The sequence below is a fragment of the Alternaria metachromatica genome (assembly GCF_023757995.1).
Source record: "Alternaria metachromatica strain BMP 0045 chromosome Unknown scaffold_3, whole genome shotgun sequence".
Taxonomy (NCBI): domain Eukaryota; kingdom Fungi; phylum Ascomycota; class Dothideomycetes; order Pleosporales; family Pleosporaceae; genus Alternaria; species Alternaria metachromatica.
Window position 1 is genome coordinate 1,998,562 of NW_026055494.1, and position 24,171 is coordinate 2,022,732.

General features: G+C 52.7%; 4 protein-coding genes across 4 annotated transcripts; 1 reads left to right on the forward strand and 3 right to left on the reverse strand.

The window, feature by feature from the left end:
* Window positions 1–1,797: 1,797 nt before the first annotated feature.
* J4E83_002313 (uncharacterized protein) lies at window positions 1,798–5,316 on the forward strand (the record flags this gene model as incomplete). Its single annotated transcript, XM_049329261.1, has 1 exon — window positions 1,798–5,316. One exon carries the CDS (start codon window positions 1,798–1,800, stop codon window positions 5,314–5,316), a length of 3,519 nt encoding a protein of 1,172 aa, XP_049192233.1.
* Window positions 5,317–6,212: 896 nt separating this feature from the next.
* J4E83_002314 (uncharacterized protein) lies at window positions 6,213–8,510 on the reverse strand (the record flags this gene model as incomplete). The annotated part of the gene is made up of 1 exon (XM_049329262.1): window positions 6,213–8,510. One exon carries the CDS (start codon window positions 8,508–8,510, stop codon window positions 6,213–6,215), a length of 2,298 nt encoding a protein of 765 aa, XP_049192234.1.
* A 479-nt stretch (window positions 8,511–8,989) lies between these two features.
* Window positions 8,990–10,572, reverse strand: J4E83_002315 (uncharacterized protein; the record flags this gene model as incomplete). The annotated part of the gene is made up of 3 exons (XM_049329263.1): window positions 8,990–10,004; window positions 10,057–10,259; window positions 10,309–10,572. 3 exons carry the CDS (start codon window positions 10,570–10,572, stop codon window positions 8,990–8,992), a joined length of 1,482 nt encoding a protein of 493 aa, XP_049192235.1.
* Window positions 10,573–11,667: 1,095 nt separating this feature from the next.
* J4E83_002316 (uncharacterized protein) lies at window positions 11,668–15,201 on the reverse strand (the record flags this gene model as incomplete). The annotated part of the gene is made up of 1 exon (XM_049329264.1): window positions 11,668–15,201. One exon carries the CDS (start codon window positions 15,199–15,201, stop codon window positions 11,668–11,670), a length of 3,534 nt encoding a protein of 1,177 aa, XP_049192236.1.
* Between the last annotated feature and the right edge of the window lie 8,970 nt (window positions 15,202–24,171).

A 24,171-nucleotide genomic window follows, 5' to 3' on the forward strand; every position in this document is an offset into this window, starting at 1 on the left:
GCTAAAACACGACTAACAGAAGAGGAGAAAATGCCAACGCTGTTCGTGGCGTTTGTGGCTAGCAAGAAAGAATGCATGTGGTGATGTTTCAGCGCCTTACGCGCAGCCCGTGTGCGTTAGCCCTCGACTCCTTCGTCTGGTGCATGAACCACATTGACGTGTCAACGGGCGTTGCCTGGTATATAGTGAAAGGAGCGTGAACAACGCACACTGCGAACTGGAGGGAACGAATCATATTCAGGGGCTGGGAAAAGTTGAGGTTGTTGTCAGACTTTGCTGTTTCGGTGGTGAGGAAGCTTCACTTTTTGTTTTGGTGGTTTTGCTTGTCCTTGGGTGTGTCCTCGAGGCTGTGATGTGCGGCGGCATGGCGCGGTCCGGTGAAGTGGGTGAGGGACTACAGATCAGGGCTTGGGAATGATAAGATGCGCAAGGGATAGGTCCTTTGTTCATTCTTGATGGTCATGATGGACGGCTTCAAGTTGTTGGGAAGACAGCCGGAAGTACAACCCAGGTCAGGGATGGAGATACATTAGCGAGCATGATGGCCCCGAGGTGCAGCAGCAGCTTTACTCGAAGCTTGCCGGAGCCGTGCCTTGTGCGAGCTGCTGAGTGGGGCAGTTCGTGTACTGTTGCGACGACGGAGTACCTTCCCGCAAGTACCATGAGGTGCAGTAGCTGCCCTCGTCTACGCGTCGACTAATGTACGCAGGCCCAAATGAGGGGTTTTGGCTATATGGTGATGTGAAAATTGATGAGGGGCGGCGGCTGAGGCAGGGAAGAGCAAAGGGAGCAAGAGCAGGAATTTAATATGGCGGTTCCCAAGGGTTGGAGAGGCAGCGGGTGGTGGTTGAGCATGCCAGCTGCGACGGTGAGATGTGTGACTCTCACCGCAGGTCTGCTAGAGTGGCTGCCACAGGCTCGCGGCGGCCAATGGGTAGGGAATCGGTGCTATGTCACGGCGGGACCCAGGGCGGCGTCGCGCCTGATTTGACAGGCAGAGGACCAGATTCGGGATTTTGGTGCTGCGGCCGCTGCAGGCAGAGGGCCTTTTCTGTCCAATGTGGTGTTGGCGCTTGACCGCCAGCTGTACAGCAGATACATGGCTACCATAGGGGGGCGCTGCAAAAATTTACTTCTCCTTTGCATTATTTGATTCTTCCCCGTCGCTGTCTTCCACCTGGGACCGAAGGCTTAGGCGTGTGTGAGGTGCCGACAGTCGCCTCTGGAATTGTGATTTGGCGCCTTTGCCTGGGATACGCTAAGGCGGTGTTCAACCGTTCGCCCGCCTGCGCGCTGTCATTGGCTCCGCGCCCCCAGCCTCAGTCGCCTTCATCCCATGTTGCTTGGGACGACTCATCATCGCACATTGCATCGCGTCGCCTCTAGCACACTTCCGCCAGCCTCCTCGTCGCCGCCCTGCTCCTGACCAGACCCCCGCCGAGCCTCACCAGCGACATCCGCGTGCATTGCCCTGCGGCCCGTTTGCTCATTTGGGCGCATGTCGCTTGGGCGTCAACAATAGACGACCGCGGTATTTTCGTCATTAGCACGGAGATTGTCGTGCAGAATCTGCAGCCCTCGAATCCGCAGCGAGCAGGTGGCGTGGCACGGAGCATCACGTAGATCCATGGACGCAGACAGCCACAGTTACACAGGACCGCGACACAGCATGCAGTCGGCGCCAAATCGATAGCACCAATCCAGTCGACCCGTATCGAACCACCCCGACCAGGAACCTCCCCGCAGCGCGCCCGCCCGCCAACGTCACGCCCGAAGGCTGGCAGAGGGGGATAAGAGATGCCGCTGCTATCGGCCGACAATGGCGACTCGAGCAGGAGTCGCAGCCGCCAGCGCGCGCGCACCGAAGTGGGCGAGCATAGGAGCATGTGGGACCGCCTCAACTTCCAGAAGATCGGCTCCTGGCTGAAGAAGGACGAGCACACGCCACCGCCCTCGCCCACCAAGCCCAGGATGTCTGAGAGCATGAACAAGGAGAGCAAAGAGAACAAGGACAGCAAGGAGATCACGAGGCCCCATTCGAGCGGCGGACTGCTGGGGCGGAGAGGCAGCAGGAAAGTCATCCCAGGTCTGCCGAGGCCCCTGACCTTCAAGCGAATGCAGAGCGAGAAGAGAGACAAGCTGCTCGAGGTGCCTGAGACGGAACATCGAAGAGCTGTCTCGGAAGACCGCAAGAGCTCCGTGCCCTCGAAGCGAAACCCCTCGCCCCCGCCTATGTCTGTGCCGTCCATGTCCGCTCCAGACGTGCTGAGTCCGCACGAGAGTCATAGCGAGAAGGAGAAGGAGTCACTGCCAGAAATGGAGTCATTTCCCAGTATAGAGCGCACCATTGGCGGCGGTCCCGACTCCAACATACCAGCAGGCGCGCGCCAGGTCGACTATGGCATTGAAGAACCCGAAGACTACATGTCGGCTGGCGAAATGTCTACAATCGAGGGACCCCCACAACTCCCGCCAGTGGAAGTTGCAGACGCCTTTTCGGACCGCGGCTCCCATCACTCAGCCTCAGACATCGACGATGTACGGTTGCAGGAGGAGCTCGAAGCAAAGTGGATCCTCAACCTCAGCATGCACTTCCGCGACCTGTCGGACCGCGAGAAGTTCTTCGTCACCTTTGCCGAGGAACCCACCAAATGGAGGCGAGTTACAGTATCGTGCGACTACCGCCATCTCGAGGCGGACTCACTCGAGGCGGACCTCAAGACGATGCACTACCAACGCGACAAGAGCAAGCGCATTTACGAAGCCATCCGCGACTCGCTACCCGATATCCAGTTCTACGACACCGTTACAAACCTCAAGCTCGAGACTGCCGACGGTCGTCTCCATGTACACGTCACCGAGGATATCAACGAGGCTATCCCGTACCCGCCCACGTCAGCCATCGAACACCTCGACTGCAAGCGCTTCCGAGAGAGCGCCATCTCTTTCGACTCTCACATCTCAGGCTTCGTATACAAGGTCTCCGTCAACAACAATACGTACATCAAGAAGGAGATTCCGGGTCCAGACGCGGTCGAGGAGTTTTTGTATGAGATCAACGCTCTCGTCAGCCTGCAAGAATCCAAGTCAGTCATCAGATTCGAAGGCGTCATAGTCGATGAGCAGAACGAGCTCATCAAAGGGCTACTCATTAGCTATGCTGAGCTGGGCGCGCTGGTGGACGTCATCTACGACTTCAAGCCCACAAGCCAATACAAGCCCATGGGACAACTCACCTGGGAACGCCGCGAGCGGTGGGCACGACAAATCGTCGAGGGTCTGTCCGAGATTCATGAAGCTGGATTTGTGCAAGGCGACTTCACCCTCTCAAACATCGTTATAGACAACGACGACAACGCCAAGATCATCGATATCAACCGTCGCGGTTGCCCTGTCGGCTGGGAGTCACCTGAGCTGGCCAGGCTAGTCGAAAGCGGACAGCGTGTAACAATATACATCGGCGTCAAGTCAGATCTCTTTCAACTGGGCATGGTGTTGTGGGCGCTGGCCGAACTGCAAGACGAACCGGAACGGCAACAGCGACCACTAACTCGCACCCTTGATCGACCAAACACAGATGTACCGGTCTACTTCCGCGATATTATCAGAGCCCTGCTCAGTGACTCACCCCAAGGGAGACCGTCAGCAGCAAGCCTGCTCAAGAAATTCCCTGACGATATACTAGACCGGGACTTCAAGCCTAAGGCTGCCATAAGAAGTAGTGTTTCTACACATCGAAGCGACAAGGAGTACATCGACCCCAGGACGGCAGTCGACCTCGAGGATATATCCAAACACCGCCGCCACTCCAGACAGCAGTCGTCATTCGAGGAAATCAACATACCGCGCACAGAATACCCCGCATCTTCTGGCTCATACATCATTCCCGACAACCGCTCCGATCGTGGACGATCTCCTGGCCCCTTGAGCATCAGCGAGAGAAACAGACGAAGCGAATACTCGCCTTATCCCGGCCATCGGTCCGTCATGTCGCTCGACGACTCAGAGCTCGAGAACGAGCTTGCAAGCCTACCAGCTAGTAGAGAAACGAGGTGGGAGCAAATTTACGTTGACGGCGATACCAAGCTCGTTCAGCGAGGATGCGCCGACCTTGACGTCCATGACTTTGTCACGCAAGAGCCGAAAGACATATGTATCACAAGTCCGCCAAACGAGATGGAGAATTCATTTCTTGGGGGCAGGCCAGCCGACGACGCTCCGCTGAGCGTGTCATTTGTTGGACTCCAGCCACACTCTATGCGAAGCAGCGCACAAGGATCGTCTGATCAGGATCATCGAGAGTTTGGGAACAAGGCCTCCTTTAGCACTCGCGTACACGAACTGGCACAGACACAGCCAGACCAAGGATACTTAGATTCAGATGCCTCGCCGGGCTACGAAGAAGGTCGGAAATTCCAGATTCCTGCCTCTGGAGTGCTCACCAACCTCGAATACGACGTTGCCATGGACTCTTCTGCCTCCAATACTTCCCCCCCGTCGCGCGTCAGCACCGGCTCCTTTGTTTTCGATCGTCCAGAACCTTCACGCAGAGTTGGCACGGGCTTCTCAATAGCGCAAGGGTACCGTATGCCAATGCATCAGGATTCAGGCTTCGGAGATTCCGAGCGGGTATCGTCTGAAAGCGAGCGAATACGCCACAGTCTTGACGAAAGCATCAAGGATCTCAACTTTACTAGCGAAGATGAGGCAAGGATCGACGAGCGACTCTGGGATGAGAAAGGAGCCCCCAAGTTTGGTGAGGGCGTGCGTGCAGCCGAGCTGCAGATCAAGCCGGAGCCCATTCCCATATTCACCATCCCGGCATCCCCACGCAAACAAGATAAGCAGAAGCAGGCGCGCGCATCGATGCCACCTCCGCCAATACCGAGCGTTGGACCGGCAAACGTGCTGAGCGTTGAAGACGTCCAAGACAAAGCTCTAGAAGAGAAGAACTCAAACACCACCATTCGAGCGCCTAGTAGACGCAGTCCGTACGCAGGGCCAAAAGCTGTCGACTCTATGGATATCGTTTCGACCGATGCCAAACACACCTCCAAAAAACCACATACCATCAGTTCGTCATCCAAGGATAAGCTATCGAACAAGCGAGCGAAAGATCCCTCGTACGACGATTACCTATCACCAGCCGAAGACGACGATGACGATGACGACAAACAAGCATCAAACGATCTCTCCGACTACCTCACTCACTCCATTTTCTTTGACCAAACCATTGATTACACACGCGAGCATCAGAAGCAGCATCAGAAGCAGAAGAAGACCCCAGGTCACGGTTCGCAAGGACCAAAAGTTTGATATTGACACCCTTCGTTAACCTTTTCCTTCTCTTTCTTTCCACCAACATGCATTCGCTTTACGCCTTGTCTTTATACCAAATCCTTTAGTATTATTTTTAATCCTCATGTGTGTATTCGTTCCTTCTCAACTCCTTCCTTCCTTCTTTCCTTCTTCCCTTGTTTTGTTAGCGATTTTCCGGGTCATTGGTACATGAGCGTTTTCTTTTCGGTTGGCGGGCGGGCGTTGTATGTCATGATCTAGGCACTATCTCATGATGTACGATTGACTTTTTCTTGGGATAGGCTGTGATGTCTCCATTTCAGGCGTTTGCTTTTGGCTGGATTGGGCAAGATTGGGGATACCAGGTCGATTTAGCATTTGGTAGCATGGGTATGGGCATTCTGGGAATATATTGCATTGTCCTCTTGAATGAGTCGTCTTGAATGTGACAGTGTACTTTCGTTTGATCTATGATGAGGGGATTGGGGACTGGACGAGCGTGTCTAGAGATGGCACATGAGGTCGTGCGATATGAGCAATATGGAGCAAATCAGTCGCCACAAGCACGCCAATCTAAGAAAAAACTAAACACCCTAGAGCCTACGTTGCTGTTAGGTTACCTACTTTGTAGGTTTTTGTCTTAATGTAGCCCGCAGGCCTGTTTGGTTTTTTTCTTGTATGAGGTGCGAGTGTCCTTTAGATCATTAGCTCACGTATCACATGTGTGCATCTTCTCTCCTATCAAGAGTAGGCGGCGAGGTAATGGATGCTGTTTTTACATGAACAATGAATCAAACACAGGTATTAGTCATTATCACGACTACAAGTAAAATACAGATATGTGCGAAGAGCGCAAGAGAGAGTCACGCCTGCGGAACCCTACCAGCGGAAAGGAAAATACGGTCATCGATGCATCACGCCTTGACCCTGCCCGCGTTCCCAGCTGGGACACCCACGACCTCAATCGGCTTCTTCAGTACCGGGCCCTGCTCATCATCCGAGACCTCCTCCTCAGATTCGTCATCCGAAGTAATGGCGTCAGAAGTGCCCGCATCAGAGATTTCGGACTCCGAATCCCCATCCTCGGATGCGTCATCATCATCGCCTGAGCCTTCCTCTTCGGAGGAGTCGTGTTTCTCGCTCTCGATCTCGTCCTCATCGCTTGAGCTCACGTCCGAATGATCGTTCTCCGTCTCAACCTCACTCTTACTCTCGATTTTCTCTCCTGAACCGCCGCGCATCTCCACCCCGTTCTTCACCTTATGCTCTTGCTTGGTTCTGTCTTCATGCTCATCCTCTGACGATGACAGCTCTTCCGGCCCCTCCACGTACATCTTTCCTCCACCCCGCAATCCTGGTCGCTCATGTTCCCGAGATTGCGTCGAGCTCGAAGAATCTCTTTCTTTCTTCCTTTCCGAAGATGAAGACTTGCGACTGATCTTGCTGAATGCACGGGAAGCGACAGATGGCTTCCGTTCAGGCTTTTCACGAGCGTTCGCTGACTGCTGACTGCTTTGGCTATCCACAGAAGCACGATTCTTTGCGCTGGCTTTACTGTCGCTACGTTTGGAATAGTTCGTACCTGAGCTATTTCTGCTTTCATTGCTGGAAGCGTTCGATCGTCGCTGTACTTGGGAGAACGACACTCGACTCTCGTTGCTTGACGCAGCCGAGGATCTCTGCGCTGTCGCGAAAGGGTCTTGGGGGTTCTTGTCAGAGGCAAACGGGTTCTCCGGTGTGTCTTCAGGCACGGCCCTGCGTTTGTAGTCGGCAGGCCTCGAGGTGTAGTTTCCTTCGCCATCGTTTGATGAGATGTAATCGGGAGAGTACATTGATGAAACAGATTTCTTGGTAGAGCCATACGAATGTCTTGCTGCGTTGTCAGAGAAAGGGTCGACATGGGCCCCCTCGGCAATTGACGGCATCGACGCGTTGAAGTTTGGCCTTGCCTGATCATTCATACTCATGCTTCTAGAACTCCCCTTACTATTGCGACCGGTCTTTTCGTCCGTATTGGGGCTATCGATACTATCAGAAGCGTCGTTCGCGAAGGTATATGCTCGCTTGGGAGTTCGTGTGAGCAACGTATCACGACTCTTGCGCTCACGCTTCGACTTGGAGGAAGAGTCGGATCTCCGGCGAGTGCGCGGTCTTTGAGAGTCAGAGGGCCTCTTATTGTCTAGATCAATATCTTCGTCATCGGAAACTTGTGCCAACGAGCGGGCTTTTTCCTCATCTTCCTGTCGCTGTTTCTCTTCAGCTAGTCTCTGTTGTTCAGCTGCGCGCTGCTTTTGTTCGTCTACCAGCCTTTGCTCCTCTGCTAGACGATCAGCTTCCTCTTGCTTCTGCCTTTCCACCATTTGCTTCTTCCTTTCCGCCATCTGGCGGCGCGCCTCTGCAGCTCGATCTAGCGGTTCAGTCGGCTTGATCGCTCCTGTGCCAATGCTTTGTTTGCGCTTAATGTATGACTGGGGGCGTTCGATATTCGCGTTGTTAGCGTCGACAACAGTAGCCATGCTGTCAGACGACTCGCGTTTGTTCGAGCGTGGTGTGAATGGCAGCGTGGGGCGATTGGGTTTTGCCCATTCTCTGGTGCTACTATCAATGTCGACGTCTGTCATGGTGTCGCGTTCAAACTCTGAAGGATCTCGGAGTACTTCGGGTATTGGTGCATTCGGTTTCTTTGGTGACTTCTTCTGCGCCTTACGCCGTGACGGTCCAGGCTCGCCCTTCTCGATCTTGTCCCATATTTCCGACGCTGCTGTTTGATCTGAGTCATATGCGGTACTCGCAGGTTCGACCTTCGGCCTTTTGGTCACCGTGCGCACAGGCTTTGGAGAGAGTAGCTCAGGTTGCTGTACCTCAGTGGATAGGAAGACTCGCCCAGGAGGTCTGACAAGCCCTTCCCCTCCTGAGTACTCAATCTCCGGAGTATGCGGCAGTGGTTTCGCGGCCGGCGCGACGTGTGTGGGAACTACACTCCCGGAACCGTACCACTGACCGCTCTGATACTGTTTACGCGGACCTTCGAGGTCACGGAGTTCAATGGGCGGTTGTTGCGAGAGACCGGCGATTTCGATATGGCGGCTGCGCTCCACATCGTGGACTGTATAGCGCACGCGCCTGTATGCCCTGTAAATGTAGAATGTACCGAGCGATGCCACGACGATCACAAAACTGACGATGATTGCCGGGAGTATGGCTAATGCCATGGTCTTCGAGAGAAGTAATCAGGGGACTTAGATAGTCGAAGTAAGTGCTTGATGGTATGAAATGGGTGGTAATTCTTCGCTGCACTTTTGCTAGAGTGCGTACGAAGAGGTCTTTACAAGTCTGCTGCGGAAAAGATGTAGACATCACTCTTCATAAACTAACTGTAATTTGTGTCGAAAATTCCATTGCTGCAACAGTCATGACCATGTACTCTGTGAAATGTGCGGACACTTCAAGTGTGCGCTGCGAAGGGCATTTCGCCGTCTTCACATATCTCGACCACGTCCTGGATATTGCTCCTAATTGACTATATGTTATCATTCCCTGAGGTGATCACACAGTTGCGGAGAGGTCAGGTGTTGTAAAAGTATGTGTATTTGTTTGTATTATTTTGATGTATTAACACGCATACAGAGATGCGTTACGAGCATCGCCTCTACACAAGTAAGGTCTAAATGCTCCTCTCGTGTACGAACTTCTAGTTGCAAGTGCCGGATCCGCTCTGGCATCCAGAACCACAGTGGCCTGAAGTAGATCCGCACCATCCATACTGCGAGCAGCAGTTACCGAATGTTGAACCAGCGCAAGTAGCACCACCCTGAGTTCCGCAAGTGCCATCAGTAGAGACCTTCTTGGTTGGGGCGGGGGTAGTTGAGCCGCCACCGCTGCCACCAGTGCCAGTGCAGGTTCCGAAGGCAGAGTTGCAGCCGGCGCTGCAGTGATCAGTGGATGATCCGCACCAGCCGTATTGAGAGCAGCAGTTGCCAAAGGTGGATCCAGCACACGTTCCCTTGCCTGAGCCGCAAGATCCGTCAGTGGAAACAGCAGTACCACTGCCGCTACCACCGCCGCCAGAGGCAGGAGGAGTAGTAGAGCCGCCGGAAGTGGCAGTACGGTACCAGTTCGCCTCGGGCTCACCCATGCACTCGCCCATAGTGACACCGCGGTAGCCCTTTGACTTGAGATACTCGAGCATGTAACCAGTAAGGTTGAGAGCAGTCTGCTCATGGATGTCGTGGGCGATAGCGAGGCGGTGACCTGAGGCGGGACCACCAACGGTGGTATCAATCTTGTTCTTGAAGTTGTTCTTGGCAACCTGGATGTTGGATAGCTGGTTGTAGTCATCCGTGTCCAAGTCGAAGTAGCTGACTACGTATCCCAAGTTCTTCATCACTGCCTGGCAAGCGTCGTTGCAAGACGAGTAAGGAGGACGCATGTATGTGGGGTACTTTCCGATAATATTGCGAATGGCCATTTCGTTCTTGACCATCTGGTCGTAGCGCTGCGCATCGGTGATTTGGCTAAGATCCTGGTGAGACCATGTGTGGGATGCGACTTGGTGACCTTCGGCAACCATACGCTTGATCACATTGGACCACTGCGCTGTGCTGTCGATTGCGCCTTTTCCGAGGTTGATTCCCGTGACGAAGAATGTGGCCTTGAAGCCATATGTGGCGAACTGGTCGAGGACGCGGTCGGTGTAGATGTATGGGCTGGATGCTGATTAGTCGTGCTATCAATGCGTGGGGTTGTGAATGAGCCTACCCGTCATCGTAGGTAATGGCGACAGTGCCAGCCTTCTTGCAGGCGTAGACACCACCACCTCCGTATGCGACGCTGCCCCTCTGAGGACGGGGGTCGTTGCGTGTGCTGGCTCCACCAGGTGTCTTGTTGGCGTCGCAAGCCGGGCCAAAGTCAATCAAGCAGTCAGGAGCTTGGCAGTGATCTTTGGTCGTTCCGCAGTATCCCTAGAGTGAGTCAGCTATTGTAACAGTTCAAGATCTAAGATCAACATACGGCACCTGAGCAGCAGTAGCCCGCAGCGCACTTGGCGTTGGCGAAGCTGGGTCCGCAACGGCCGTTCTGACCACCTTGGCGGGTTTCCAACATGCCATCCCTTGGCTGAGCGGGGTGTCGAAGCACGCGAGCAGCGACAGGAGGTTTAAAGTCGGCTTGCAAGTCTCTCGGTAGGCCAAACATCTTGGGTGCCCCTGGGACTCCACCATGAGCAGCCACAAGAGGCGCCACAACACCGACGGTAAGGAACTCGGAGAAGCGCATCTTTCCCAAAAATTAGATAATTAACAATAAGACCAAAGTCAAAGTCTTCAAAGCGAGTGACAGCTGCCAAAGGAAAAGATTGGCAAAGTGAGAGACTGATAAAGGCCGGTGTAGGGACGGGGCGCAATAAAATAAAACAACAGCAGCAGCAATATACTTATAAACGCCAACCCCATGCACACATCTCGACGCATCGATAGAAAAAGACCGGAGAGCATGACGTTTCTGGCAACTAATGAGCGTGCGAGCTAGGTATCGCAGATCAAACATCGCGCATTATAGCCAAGAGGCGCTCGCGCCGGCACACCTCAGAACGAATACGAAGGAGACGGCGGGCGTGGCACTCGGGATGTTGGGGGAGATTCCCACATAGGCCGCGCCCAGAGCATGCCTACCGTACTTTGGCGTACGATTGGGATAACAGTGCTGCAGGCGTACCCCAACAACGCATCGCTACCACCGTTAGCACTGCCGGACCATCGAATTGCCGCCGCTGTCATGCTGTCATTCATGTAGGGACCGGGTGTAAGAGGGCTCCCAGCGCGATAAGAACGGCGATAAAGAAGCAATTCCCAGCTGTGCGACGGCGCACCTTGGCTTCAACAAGCTGACTGTTCGGGCGAGGGAGTTAGGGGGGAAAGTCGGGTACAAAAGTTTGCCAAGATTCGGGAGGATGCAGCGGCGGAACCAAGACTTGCCCAGGCGCACCTAGCGACGCTGGGCTGTTCTAAAAACAGAGCTGCATGCATGGCGTCGACTCGCGAGTGCCTTCTGGATGCGGCAATACTTAGTTGCTATTGATTTTTTGACGCTGAAGTTTTTCGCATTTTTGCGCTTTTGAGTTTCGGGAGTTTTGCGCATGTGGGAGGAATCTGGGGAAGAGATGATGTAATGTGGTAGTCGGATCGGGGCTCCGCCACGCTATCGGATGAGGTAAGCGCACTGGCACAGGCGGATCGTGAGATCTGTCTCACTGGCCTAGCCCTACCTAGGTAGTGTAGGCTGACAGAATTCATGCCCTCTGACCGTATCTTCAAGATTAGCTCGAGTGATTTTGCACGTCTGCCTCAGTGTCAATACCCTACTCTCGTATTGCTACTTGGCTTTCCCCGCTCTGCCTCTTCCCCGTCCACTCCCTCTGCCTTTGCCACTCCCGCGTCCTCGTGTCGCGGCCGTCTTCTTCCTTGGCGAGTTCCGCTCAGTCATATCCGTCATATCCGTCTCACCATCGCTTCCTTCGGCAAAGAAGTGGCTCTTGACTTGTGCGTCACTTTTCCTGGCTGCCTTACGCCTCGGCGCTGAACGTGTAGATGGCGGTGGTGTTGGTGGGTCGGAAGGAGCGCCAGAGGGTGTGTCATTGTCAGACCCTGATTCTATGACCGTAGACTTACGTTTTCGCGTGGACGCTGTCATGAGTTTGGCTCCGCGACCACGTGGACGACCACGACCACGAGTTGAAGATGTGGCGTTCGACTTGCGACGGGTAGATTTTGGTTGAGGCATATCCTCGTCGTCTTCTTCGTCGTTGTTTTCGTCTTCTGGAGGTTCAGGCGCGTCCATATCCTCGTCCGCATCATCATCAGGATGCTCGCTGGATTCGCTGGGCGGCTGCTGAAGCGCCTGGGTGAGGGAGATCGGTGTGCGATATGTACTTTCCGCCATGGGCGCGCGCGACACATCTTTCTTTTCGCCGTGGTCAATGGTGAGATCCCCATGCTCAGGATCGTCTTGACTTGCTGGTAGAAAACCACCAGCCATGTCATCATCATGGTGTATACTCTGGTGTGTCCGTTCAGGTACGAAGCCACCGCCAGAATCAGCGCCATCGCCGCGCATGAAGCCGCCCTCGAAATCGGTGTGGTTCTGAAACACTTCCCATTGCGACTTCTTCTCCCCACCATCTTCTTCGACCGAAATCTCCTTCTCCTTGACTGGCAATTCAACATCCTCCCCGTACTCTTCTCGCATTCTTTCCACGATTCTCAGTCCACTCGCAAATTTTCTCCAAAGCCCCAACAGGAACTTTTCCCTCTTTTCTCTCTCTTTTCGCTGTTTTTCCGCCTCTTCAACTTCCCAAGCATCAATGAGCATATCCTCGTGTTCCTGTGCAATTACAACACCGGTTATGACAGGCACAGCGCGTTGCTTTCCAAACTCGAACCCGGTACACGCTTCCGCATGGTCTATGTTGAGTTTGCGACATATGCGCGCCGTACCCCTGAGTGGAACGTGAACAGCGCCTTTCGGCACCATCGTGGGCACATAAACGTCAATGTTTCCGTATGAGTTACGTGGGATTTTGCCGTCAACAATAGGATCAGGAATGATCCAGTCCGTCTGCGCTTTAGAGAAGAGCCCTTGTTTCACTTTCTCGCCTTCAAGACGTTCCTGCTCTTCCATCTCGCGTTTACGTGTCACCGTAACAGCCCGCCTAGGTACGAGCTTGAGGGGCTGTTCACCTTCCCGTACCTCTCGGCCTTCTTTGTGCCAGGATTCTTGGGTCTTGCAGTTTACAACGTCCTTCCGCAGATATACCGGCTCGGTTTTCTCGTTGCCGCTTGTGCCGAAGGTGAAATGTCGAACGATCTTGGCGCCGGGTATGAGTGCCTCCTCGCGACGCAGGTGGCGCTCGAGCACGTATTCAGTGGAGTTCTTATAGCCCTGTAGCGTCTCCTTTCCGCCTTCGTGCATTTCCTTCTTCTTTTCTGGTTGTACCAAGACAAGATCACCTTCATCTTCAACTTCATCCCATGGCTGACGCTTGTCGTGGGGTCGTGCATAGGGGCGCATTTGCGACTTCACCCAGTCCCACTCTTCCCACCGTTTGACTTTGCCGCGTTTGTTGTGTATTGGTATCTTCTCAACAGGCATGCGAACACCCCTTGTCCGACCAGGCCACTTGGGTACATATCTTACAGTGACATCCTTTGCTGTGCCGTCAGAAGAGAAGGCGATGAAGTAGGCTGATACCTGCCTCGCCCTGTCGGCCGTTCCACCGCGAGCGTAGAACTCGGAGAATTTGTCTGAAGACGCCGCACTCGCGATTATCGCCTTGGGAAGCGGCGAAACTGCTATAGGTGTATGGGTGAGATGAGAAATGGCCTCTGTCCAGTAGGTCGGAAATGGCAGTTCATCGCGGACGTTGCGTGACTTTGGCTTTTTCTTAGCAGGCCGCTCATCTTCGGATCCTGAAGAGATAGATATGACACTGCTCAGATCGCTGCTATCATCCGGGTCAACTTCGGCCATTTTGCCACCCTTATTCGTAGCGGCGGGAGGTTTCGCTCTACCGTTCGTGGCTGCTGATTTCGAAGGAGTGTTGCTGTCGGCAAGTTTCGCATCCTTCAATCTCTCCAGATTTTTAGGCGTTCCTTCTTCGCCCTGATTCCAGCCATAACCAATTGGCTGTAGACTGACTACCATGCGGGCCTCTATGCCGAGCCCTCGTACTAAAGCGGTGAACAATTGCTCTCCCAAGTCCCTGCTCCCCTCACATTTACGAGCTGTGTCGCGAAATGCTTCTACGTTCTCCACTCGCTCGCCAAAAGTATCGGGATGGTCGGGGTCCCCTCTCCAGGTATTGATCTCGGCTTCTAGCGTTGATGGCGAGAGATAGCCGCGTTTGCGTAGGCTCGGAGTTGTGACTTGGAACTTGGATTTCCAGTATGCAGAGAGATATTTGAGGAGGCGAAGCAGGGGATCACCAGCTGACATATTTGGGGCTTTTGGCTCGAGTGGTTCAGACGTCGCGTTCCAATCGCGACCCTTCTTGGCGCCTTTGGCATCGCCCTTGCCCGTGCCCTTGCCTACGGGAGCCTTCTTCTTGTCTTCGCGAGCAGACGATCGCTTCTGCGGGCTTTCATACACTTTGACGCCGTTCTTTCCGCTGCTCTTCCACGTACCCTTCTTCTCTTTCGTGACCTGCTTGGGCGGAGGACTCGGCGCCCTCTGCACAACGACAAGACTAGGGCCGTCTGTGATTCCGGCGTTATCCCAGTACCTCTCCAGTTCGCGCCAGCAGCCGGCCGACATGCCTTCCACTAGTATCTTCTGCACTTCCTTGTCTTGTATCCAAGCGTTTCTTATGAGATTGTGGTACATCAGGCACTGTACGTGCATACAATGTGTGACATTTCGTATTTGCCGCTGTATCTTGGATGCGCCCTTTTGTCCTTCCGATTTCGAGTCGAAGGCGGTCTTTGGCGCGGCGGACAGGGTGAGGGCGATGTCGCCAGTGATGACGGGTGCAGGACCGTGGTCTGGTTTATTGTTATTCTGCGCACCAAGCGCATCTTCCCAATCGTCGGCTTCGCTCTCGTCGCTATCACCACCAGCTGTCGCCCTTCCCTTGCCTTTGCCCTTGTTTGCGCCGTTCAGTGGAACATCTTCGAAGTCATCTTCGCTGCTCTCCGGTTCTGACAACTCGCTGTCGTCATCTTCTTGTTCCAACAGGGCTTTGGTCTGGGCCAGCGTGAGCTTGGCTTTCGGCGGTGCGTCGAGGGTTTCGAAGACGGACTCTTTGCCTTTGCGAGTGGGTGCAGTAGCTTTGCGAGCGCGCGCACGCTTCGGTGGCGGTTCTGCTTGCGGTGAGGCGGATCGCGAGCGCTTTCGGGAGAGGATGGGCGGCATTCTGATGCCTGGTTGTCGTTAACGCGATCGTGACATAGGGACAGGCGTGGTGCGACTTGTTTGTAAGGGTTGAGGCTAGATGGCTGGAATGATGACGCACTTTCCCCTGTTGGAATTCCGATCTGGCGGGACGATCTCGTGCAAGGACCCACAGTCGCGTGGCGCCTTTTCGCGCGGTCACGAGCGTCTCACGTCACATCGTGCACATTGTCCATTGTTCCTGCATTGACATTTCACCATTACAGTCCCGAGCCAATTTATCCCGTGCATCATAATTGCTAATTTGCTAGCCGCGATCAAGACCGATCTAGCCTACGAGTCTCGTGGAAGCCAATAACTCTTCTCAGACCTTCTTCCAAAGTATCTCTATCCATTGAGAAAAGAAAGCGGAAATTGCCTGGCTTTTCATCATGATACGCGTGGCCGGCTGACATCTCTACGCCGTGATCATACAGCGCCTGTCTCAATTCATCCTCATCATGCCACGTCGCGCTCCGTAAACACGCCGAGAGATCGATCCAGAGGAAAAACCCAGCGTTACTAGGCCACATGGTTCTGTCAGTGGTGCCTCCTCCAATGCAACAACTCGAAAACGCTGGGTTGTACTTACGCTTGCTTGTTATAGTGAATTCCAGCTTTATCAAGTCCCTCGGTGACAAGCTCTTGGTGTTCACTTAGCACCCTTGCACTCTCGGCTAGAAATTGGTCGTGCCATTCGTCATCCTCAAGTATAGTAGTGGCTATAGCGTCTGTCACTGGTGATGCGCCGTGGAAACGTCTGCCAAGTAGACGTATTAGCCTTCTTAGCTGTACATGGGTGCTCAAGCAGACCTACGCTAGAGATTGCACAGCTTGACCGAGTTCTTCGTTTCGGGTGACCAGACATCCTAGTCTCAGACCAGCAGCGGCGAAGTCCTATCAACGCATCAGTTACAACAACCATTTTTCGCACAAAAGTGGTCTGACCTTCGACATCCCGTACATTACATGGACAAGCTTATCATCAATGATGCCGGCCATGTCTACAGAGAGTACTGATGTAAAGCCTGGATGAGACTCATCCGTTCGATACACTGACTGAGCATAGATTTCATCGCTGATGAGATGTATCTTATGCTTTGAACAAAATCGTAGTATGGCCTCGAGAGCTTTGTGAGTATAGCACTGCCCTGGAAAGATGAGTCAGTTCGACAACCTTCACGAGGGTACATGGTACGCGCCAAGAGGATTGTGCGGGTTGGAAATGACAAGTGCCTTCACGTCAATTCCGTTTCGGCCCGCTTCTTCAAGGGCGCGCTCGTAACATTCGATCGCTCCGGTAATGAACTGATCCACGCCATGGAATGGGGTGTAAACCAACTTGCAGCTGTTCCAAGTTCAGTGGCTGCTGAACGCAGTTATTGACACGTCGAGACTCACTTCGACATGCTTCGCATATCTGGGTTGAAAGAGCCATATATCGGCATGCCAAGGAGCAAACCTTCATTCTCTCCATCGGTCAGACATAGTGACAACATGTCGTTCAATGCCGTCACACCACTGACAAAGGATATTTCATCCATCGCCACAGCTGATGCGGGCAAGAAGCGCTTGTTGATGAAGGTAGCCATTGCTTGTCGTAAGCGTTGAGAGCCGAACGGGCCGTCATGATAGGTCAATGTGTCGAGTTCAAACGAAGGAACGCACTACACGATATGTTAAGTGAGACCCTTTTGTTCAAGTGGAAAGACCAACCTTGGTCGTCACGTAATCGAGCACTTTTCTGCGCATGAGAAACTATTCGGTGCATTAGCTCTGATACTCAAGTATTCCAGCAATGCTGTTCGACTCTTGCTTACGTTCTCCGCATTCCTAAACGACACAAGACCTGTTGGATGTTTGGTTTTGTCGTAGGGGAGGCCACGATCTTTCGTGTAGCTTGCAGCCAGATCTAAAGCCGCATAATTGCGGCCACGTACAGAAAGCATATTCTTGTAAGGGTGAGTCTCAGGTCTCTAGGCAGCTGATTGCGAGAGGCGTCGGTTCATGAAGCAATGGCGCATCTGAAGCTCTGATTCGCAATGCGGGGCAGCGGTCGCATGCATGCCAGCTCTACCTGTGAGCTACTCAACAAGGTACCTACCAAAGTGGTCAAGTGCATGATAGGCTGTGAGTCATATAAAAGGCGCAGCAGGCGGGCATGGTAGCACCGAGTTACAATAGGTTGCCCTTTGGACGAGCCTTGCTTACGGAAATTGTCTCGACTGCTGCCTGAGAGGCCGCCCCTCTTGAACATCGTGGAACGCCTCAACGAACGATTGGACATGAGATGTGCGCGAAGCATGCAGTATCCGCTGCCAGTGTCCAAAAGGGATAAACGCCAGATGAGACTCATCAACCTGCGATATGAATAGTACCAACACCGGCTGCAGTGGTTGCCTTGTTGCGTTGACGACGTGTGGCGTGTTGTGCTGAGGGCTGACTTGGGAGGTGTCGCGCCGTTATATATCGAGTGCCCATCCTCAGCCTCAATTAATCCATCTGAACCTTGTTGAGATGTTATCACATTTTGTGATGATGTTCAACGTCTTCCATATTTCCGAGAGCGCACTTGGTTGCCGCCTGCCTCTACGAGAGTCACTAAGCGACAAGACAAACAAGATGATACCAGCACTTGCCGAGCTAGGAGAAACGAAACGATGCGTGAAAGGAGGTGGGAGATGCGGGTGAACAAACACTGGGCAAGAGCTGTGAGTTTCACGCGTTCCCGCGCGATGACGCACGTGCACGTGACGGAACTCGACGGAAGGTCTGCGGTAAACCTCAGCTTGAGGTGTCTGTTGCTATTGATTCACAACGCTAAATTCTGGATAAACCGACAGATAGTCACATATTCTGCGGTCGACAACGTTTCGATAATTTGCACAGTACCAAAGTCACGAGTGTAGGGAGTTGAGCCGGGCACAACCCCTCACCAAGTCTCAAAATGGTATGGCGTAGGTACCCCGTCGGATTGATCGCTGCACGGCGCCGTCGCTCGTCCCTTCGTCACAACCACATTTGCACGTCGCATCGCATCAAGAGTGCACTTTCATCGCTGCTAACCCCACAACCTGACCAAATCGCCGCGAAAGACGCAGCGAAACCGCCAGAATGCTGCTCGACACCTACATCATCAACATAGCCACACCTGCCCGTGACCTGTGGCTCCTCAGGCAGCCGGCCTCCCTCCCCAGTCCTCTGCCCTTAGCATGCATCGGCTGCGATTGACCTTACGCCCTCTTCTCTACTTTTTTCTCACCTGCGTTGCTACTCTTCACCATAGTGTACCAGCTTTGTTACAGTCTGATTTTGCATACTGTTGACGTTCTCACACTCTAGTTCCGTCATTCTCGTCGGTCCCACATCTTCCTGTCCTTAGGCATCCAGATACACACAGGAGCATGTACCCGCTGCTGCTCTTCACAGTAATTATTACTGTCCTCTCCGGTTCGGTGGAAGCGTCAAACCCGTTTGCAGACCTCATCGTGTCTGACACTCCCATGGACGGAACCTACTCCGGCATCGACGGCGTGCTGTGCCAGCTTTGCTGCCTGCCCTTATGCCAATGCATTCACGCGCACATGGTAGGATCACAGATCGCTTCCTCATAGAGCCTGCTAACAGTTTCATTCAGAACCAATATGGCGCAGCGAGCCCTCTCTACGTAGACCCCAGTGTCTTGCACATGCCACCTCTCGGCTTCGATCGGACGCAACCAGACCTAGCACCGATATATAACTACGTCAACGGGGGACAGCCCTTGCTCAGAGAGCACGTTCAAGTCATGGATGCGAACGAGACCATGGTGCAGCCAGCCACTGTGCAAGCGCATGTTGAAGATACCTATAACCCTGGTGATCGCTTAGCGACACCAGGCAGTCGGAAGCGACAAGCACCTCGCCCGGGTGGTTTCCATTGCGATAAGGATGGCTGCAGTAAGACTTTTAACCGTCAATGCGATTTGAAGTAAGTCCTACTACTGGATCAAGCGTACTCGATTGTCGGCTTACCGTTACAGTCGCCATCAGAAGAAACATTCGACCGATAAGCCTCACGTGTGCTCGAAATGTCCCATGAGCTTCGACTATCCGAAAGATTTGCGGAGGCACCTACCACAACATAACGACTCTTCTTTGGCAACAGACAAATACCTCTGCCTACATCCCGGCTGCGGTAACCTTGACGGCTTTTCTCGCAGGGATAACCTCCTGCGACACCAACGAAGGCAGCACCCTGCACGTTAGGTGTTGCATCGCTACATGAATCCTCATAATCATTCATTCTTATTCCATATCTATTGTATCACCACAAAACTGAGTTTAAAGGGGTACTGGCGTTTGTATACATATTTCCTTGGCTGTTGGCAATACCCTTTCCCTGATTTCATAGCAAGCGCTGCTCATGACTCCTGTGGCCACGCGCTTTACTTCATCATCACTCAAACGTTACGTGTTTCTTTTCCTGTTTAACACAAAAATGGTGGTATATACGGATATCTTGATAGTATTTGTTACTTGATCAGTCTCTTCCTCGCAGTGGGAATGGAAGCTGGTACACTACAGTCGACGTCGACACTACAATAGACATCTGTTTCATATCCTAGTCGCTTGACATGTTTGCTTGATATCTTGTATCCCCGTGACTTGTTTGAGAGGTTCAAGTTTCTGAAGGTCAAGAAGATGACGATGTGCTACTCTACCCCCAAAACTTTAAGATACTTGGTGAACTGACCAAAGCCCAAGCTTAAATCCACGAGATATTGTCCGGAGTTTGTGGGTCTGGATACTTCTCTGCAGCACTGCGCCACTAGGTATCTTGTGCGCCCGATCTATCCGGAAACTCAATCTGCTTCAACAAGTCTTGTGCCGCCGCTCGAACGCCGTCTTGGCTCACAAAGTGCATGTCCGGCAACACTTCCCACTTCGCGCCCCATACTAGGAAAGAAGGGAGCGGATATTCGATCTTGATCCACTCTACTTCCTCTCCTCCCGTTACCAAACATCCACGAACCCGCACTGGCGCGAGCTCGCCTTCGCCCGGCGACCACGAATGATGGATAGGAAACAGCGCATGGAGATTGTATCCGCCCGTTCCCGTCGGATTGCCTGCGCGAACTAGATTCAGTGTACGTAAGAATCCTACTGCGTCGCGGAAGATACCAAGCTGCTCGTTCTCCGGTGAGAACATAGAGGGCGTGATGGGTGGACCACGTTGGCAGAAAATCGCGGTGATGTAGGTACGCAGCGGTGATCCAGCGCATGTGTTCTCATACACCCATCTGACCGTGTCTAGACGACAAATGAAGTACTTCGGTTGCATCAGCGCCATACCCAATCTCAGCACCGTATTTTGAGTCCTCCAGATTCCGAGTTCGCCGGCCAATATCTAAGACATGGGTGTAACAAGTCAGTGAAGGTCTCATATCCCGTTCGTACATGAACATATCTTACCCACAGTTTAATCAGGTCCAACAATTTCGCGTCGGTTGTATAGTCAGGGGGTTGGCGCTCGTATAGCCATTTGAAGAGGGTTCGGAAGGTATCAGGCTCGGCCTTTGGGAGCAAGATGTCGCTTAGTATGATGCGGGGCAGGCCGTTGGGCATAGTGAATAGAGGGGAGACTTTTGAGAGGAGCGAGTGGTGTACGTCGAATCGCGTTGAGTTGGCCGTGGGGCCGACGACGAAGGTTATGGGTACGCCGACGCCTTGGTAGGCTGTATAGGGGGGCAGGGCCATATTCGAACAAACGAGATAGGGGTTACTTTTGGAAGGCTGGGAAGGCCCGATGGATTGAAATCCTTTTGTAGTCGGATGTATCTGAATGGCCTGAGTGTTTGCTCATCGTTAACCGAGAAACTCTTTGAGAAAGGAGAGGGTGGATTGATACAATTTCGGATAAGGCAACAGCTTATCTAATAATATAGTGAAAGACTGTCTCGGAACGTGATTGGAATCCACACACAAAGCTTCCACACGCAGCTACACACTACTAGGATTATGTCTTGTCTTAGAGCTTGGCCCGCAATCGCTGTTCAGCTGGAAGCGTAGTTGAATAGAAAAGTCCTGGGTTGGAGGCTCGGTTGATACCAACATGGTCTTTTCACCTAGTGTATACTCTCGTTACGCAGTACCTAGGAGGTATTCGCTATTGTCTGCGTTGACGCAGGACGATACAAAGTTGCGTGTACATCTCCAGGGCGTAGTATGTAAGTACGGTACAACTTGGGGGGCTACGATGTAGTCTACAGAGACAAAGTTAAAATTGTCCCAGGACAAGACAAAGTGTAATGCATATCTCTAGGGTGTAGATGTAAGTAGAAAATAACTCGCGACACGAGATTGTAGTCTACAGGGATAAAATTAAGACTGTAGATTCTTCTATATACGTCGTTCTATTAGACTGCATTGTGATGTTGTTAGCAATCGCGCCTCCAGCCCGGTGATCCTTCTTTATGCTTACGAGTTCTGCTACCCAATAACAAAGATCTCGTCCGGTCCAAGTCGAGCTGCTTCCTGCTCATGCGGCTTCATGATATGAGGAACAAATGCAACACCGCAGAACTCAGCAGGGCCTTCGCCATGGATCGCGTCGGTTTCATGCTTGGGTTCTGGCCATCGTAGTATGTGAAGAGGGTGTTCGCCGTAGAAGACACGGACTTTGTCACCGGGCTTGCATCCTGGCGTGGCGATACCGAACCGACCCCCGGTGGTACTGAAGAACGAATGACCAGCGATACCATGCAGTCTTTGTGCCCAGAGGGCCGCCCGCAATTGCCGCTCAGCTGGAAGTTCTCTCAAATATCTGAAATCTCCATCTCTGAACGTATTCCATCCATCCTTGTAAGCAATCGCTGCTTCACTGGAGATCCTTGTATCCATCAGTAGAGCCATCAGATACTGTGAAGGCACACTGTCGATATCATCTTTTGTGCTTTGAGCCGTTTGACAAGCCAGTTGGAGGCTACGGGTACAGACATCCACATTTGCCGCATGTACAGGATTGCTCATATTGCGCGCTGGCGCATCTACGCTCACTAAGTATTCGTAACACCTCCGCAGCTCTTGGTTATCCACGACTTCTGATATTGTATCCAAAATATGACCGCAAGTGTGCAGGTAATCAGTGTCCTTCCCAAACAAGATGAACCTGCGGGATACAAATGGGATCTCCAGCTGTCTCGGGCCACTAGATTGCTGCGCTTGAACCCCTTCTTCTACGTCCTCCTGTAGAAGTTGTTTCTGTTCTTGTCCGCTTACAGGATCGGCCCAAGCACCTCTTATCAAGAGCACACACGCTGGAACACCCTCCAGAGCTGGGCACCAAGACGGAGATGATTGCTGCCTTCCCCCAATTGTGGGCGGTATTTTCAGTAGACACAGCGTTTGCTCTGCGGCTATGATCGTCCTCGCGAACCGTATGTGTGTTTCCCAGAAATCAACCCGAGCGTTATCGCTGTAATCAACTTCTGGTTCCAATTTCGATCGGAGACGATGGTTTAACAATCCGGTGACTGCCCAGGCTCGATCCACCGGCTCCCTTACATGTCGGCTGCGTAGCGAATCGAGAAGGTAGGGTATATTGTAGATGAGTACCGATCCGGTTGACAAGACGTCCTTGCGGTATAGCTGCAAGGTTAGCAACTGCCGCACACATCCACCGAAGTCCTTGATCATATAGAGATGCCGCGGCAAGTGGGACATATATGGCTCGGTTCTAAACCATCCTTCACAAAGGAATTCAACAAACTCTTCAAATTGTAACCAAAGATGTCCTAGCAGCATTATAGGCCGTCTTGCAAGAATTGCCTCTTGAAAGGTCCATAGACGTTGGAACCACTCGTGCTTGCAAATTTGTATCATACCAAGCCAGAAAGGCTCATGTGCGTGGAACAAATCCGGTTTTTGAACCCTGGGTTTAAGACCCTGATCGAGCATTGAATTCCACTCCCTTTCCATTTGCAATGCGCTGGGAAACCCGAGCATGAATTGCTCATTCTGCGCTGTGGGAAGGCCCATCCATATGACGACAAATGTAGCGAGCGAATAGATTCGGTGCATCAACGGTATTTGTACCTCCTTCTCTTCGGAGTCTTGCTGATTGATGCATATAGAGTCCAGCCAATACGAGCGATGAGGGTATAGGTGCTGAAGCATCTCGTAAACAGTAGGAGTAACTGTCAGGTTTCCTCCGTTGCAAGGGACGTTGATAGAAGCTTCTGCTGCTCCCCAGACATAGGAGACCGCGTCGTATTCGAGATCATCTTGAAACTTGTGTGGGGTGACGATCAGGCGCAAAGTATCCGTGTCGCGAACGATGGTGAGGAGTCGAATTTCATCAGGCTGAAGGAGTCGTTCGCCGTAAGGTGATGTTGAATTTGCGCCATCGCAGGGTTCGTCAGGTTCTCCTAAAGCGCACTCTTCAAACGCTGCTTCTAGACCGTCAAATGCCATTCAGGAGTCGGTAGTCGCCGTTGCGCAATGTTTGTAAGCTACTAGGAGGATGGTAGATGAAAAGCGGGGGCGCGACGCTCAAGTAGCCCGCCACAGCTGACAGCACGAAGGATGGGGGCTGAATGTGGCTGCCTTGGCGACCTGAAGGCATGACGCGGCGCGCAGCAAACCACTCAAGTATCAGCCCGACAACGCACAATCCTGTCCTCCGTCGTAGCCATGAGAGGATGTAAGGCGCATGTACACGCGCCAATTGAATGAAACATCACAGCGGGCATGAAGTAGTAGGGACGCGCCCGTGGACAAGGAGGCCGACGAATTACGCTAAAGCCAATCATTATGACGTCACCTGATACAAGGAAGAAACTGAACAAGGGCGCTGCAGACTACAATATTGTAAACAACCATATTTGGCAAAGTTCCAACACAATGTAGACGTCTAGGTCATTGGATCTGGGTAAACATGCAATCTGTTCCTTTGGTATGATGCTGTAATAGA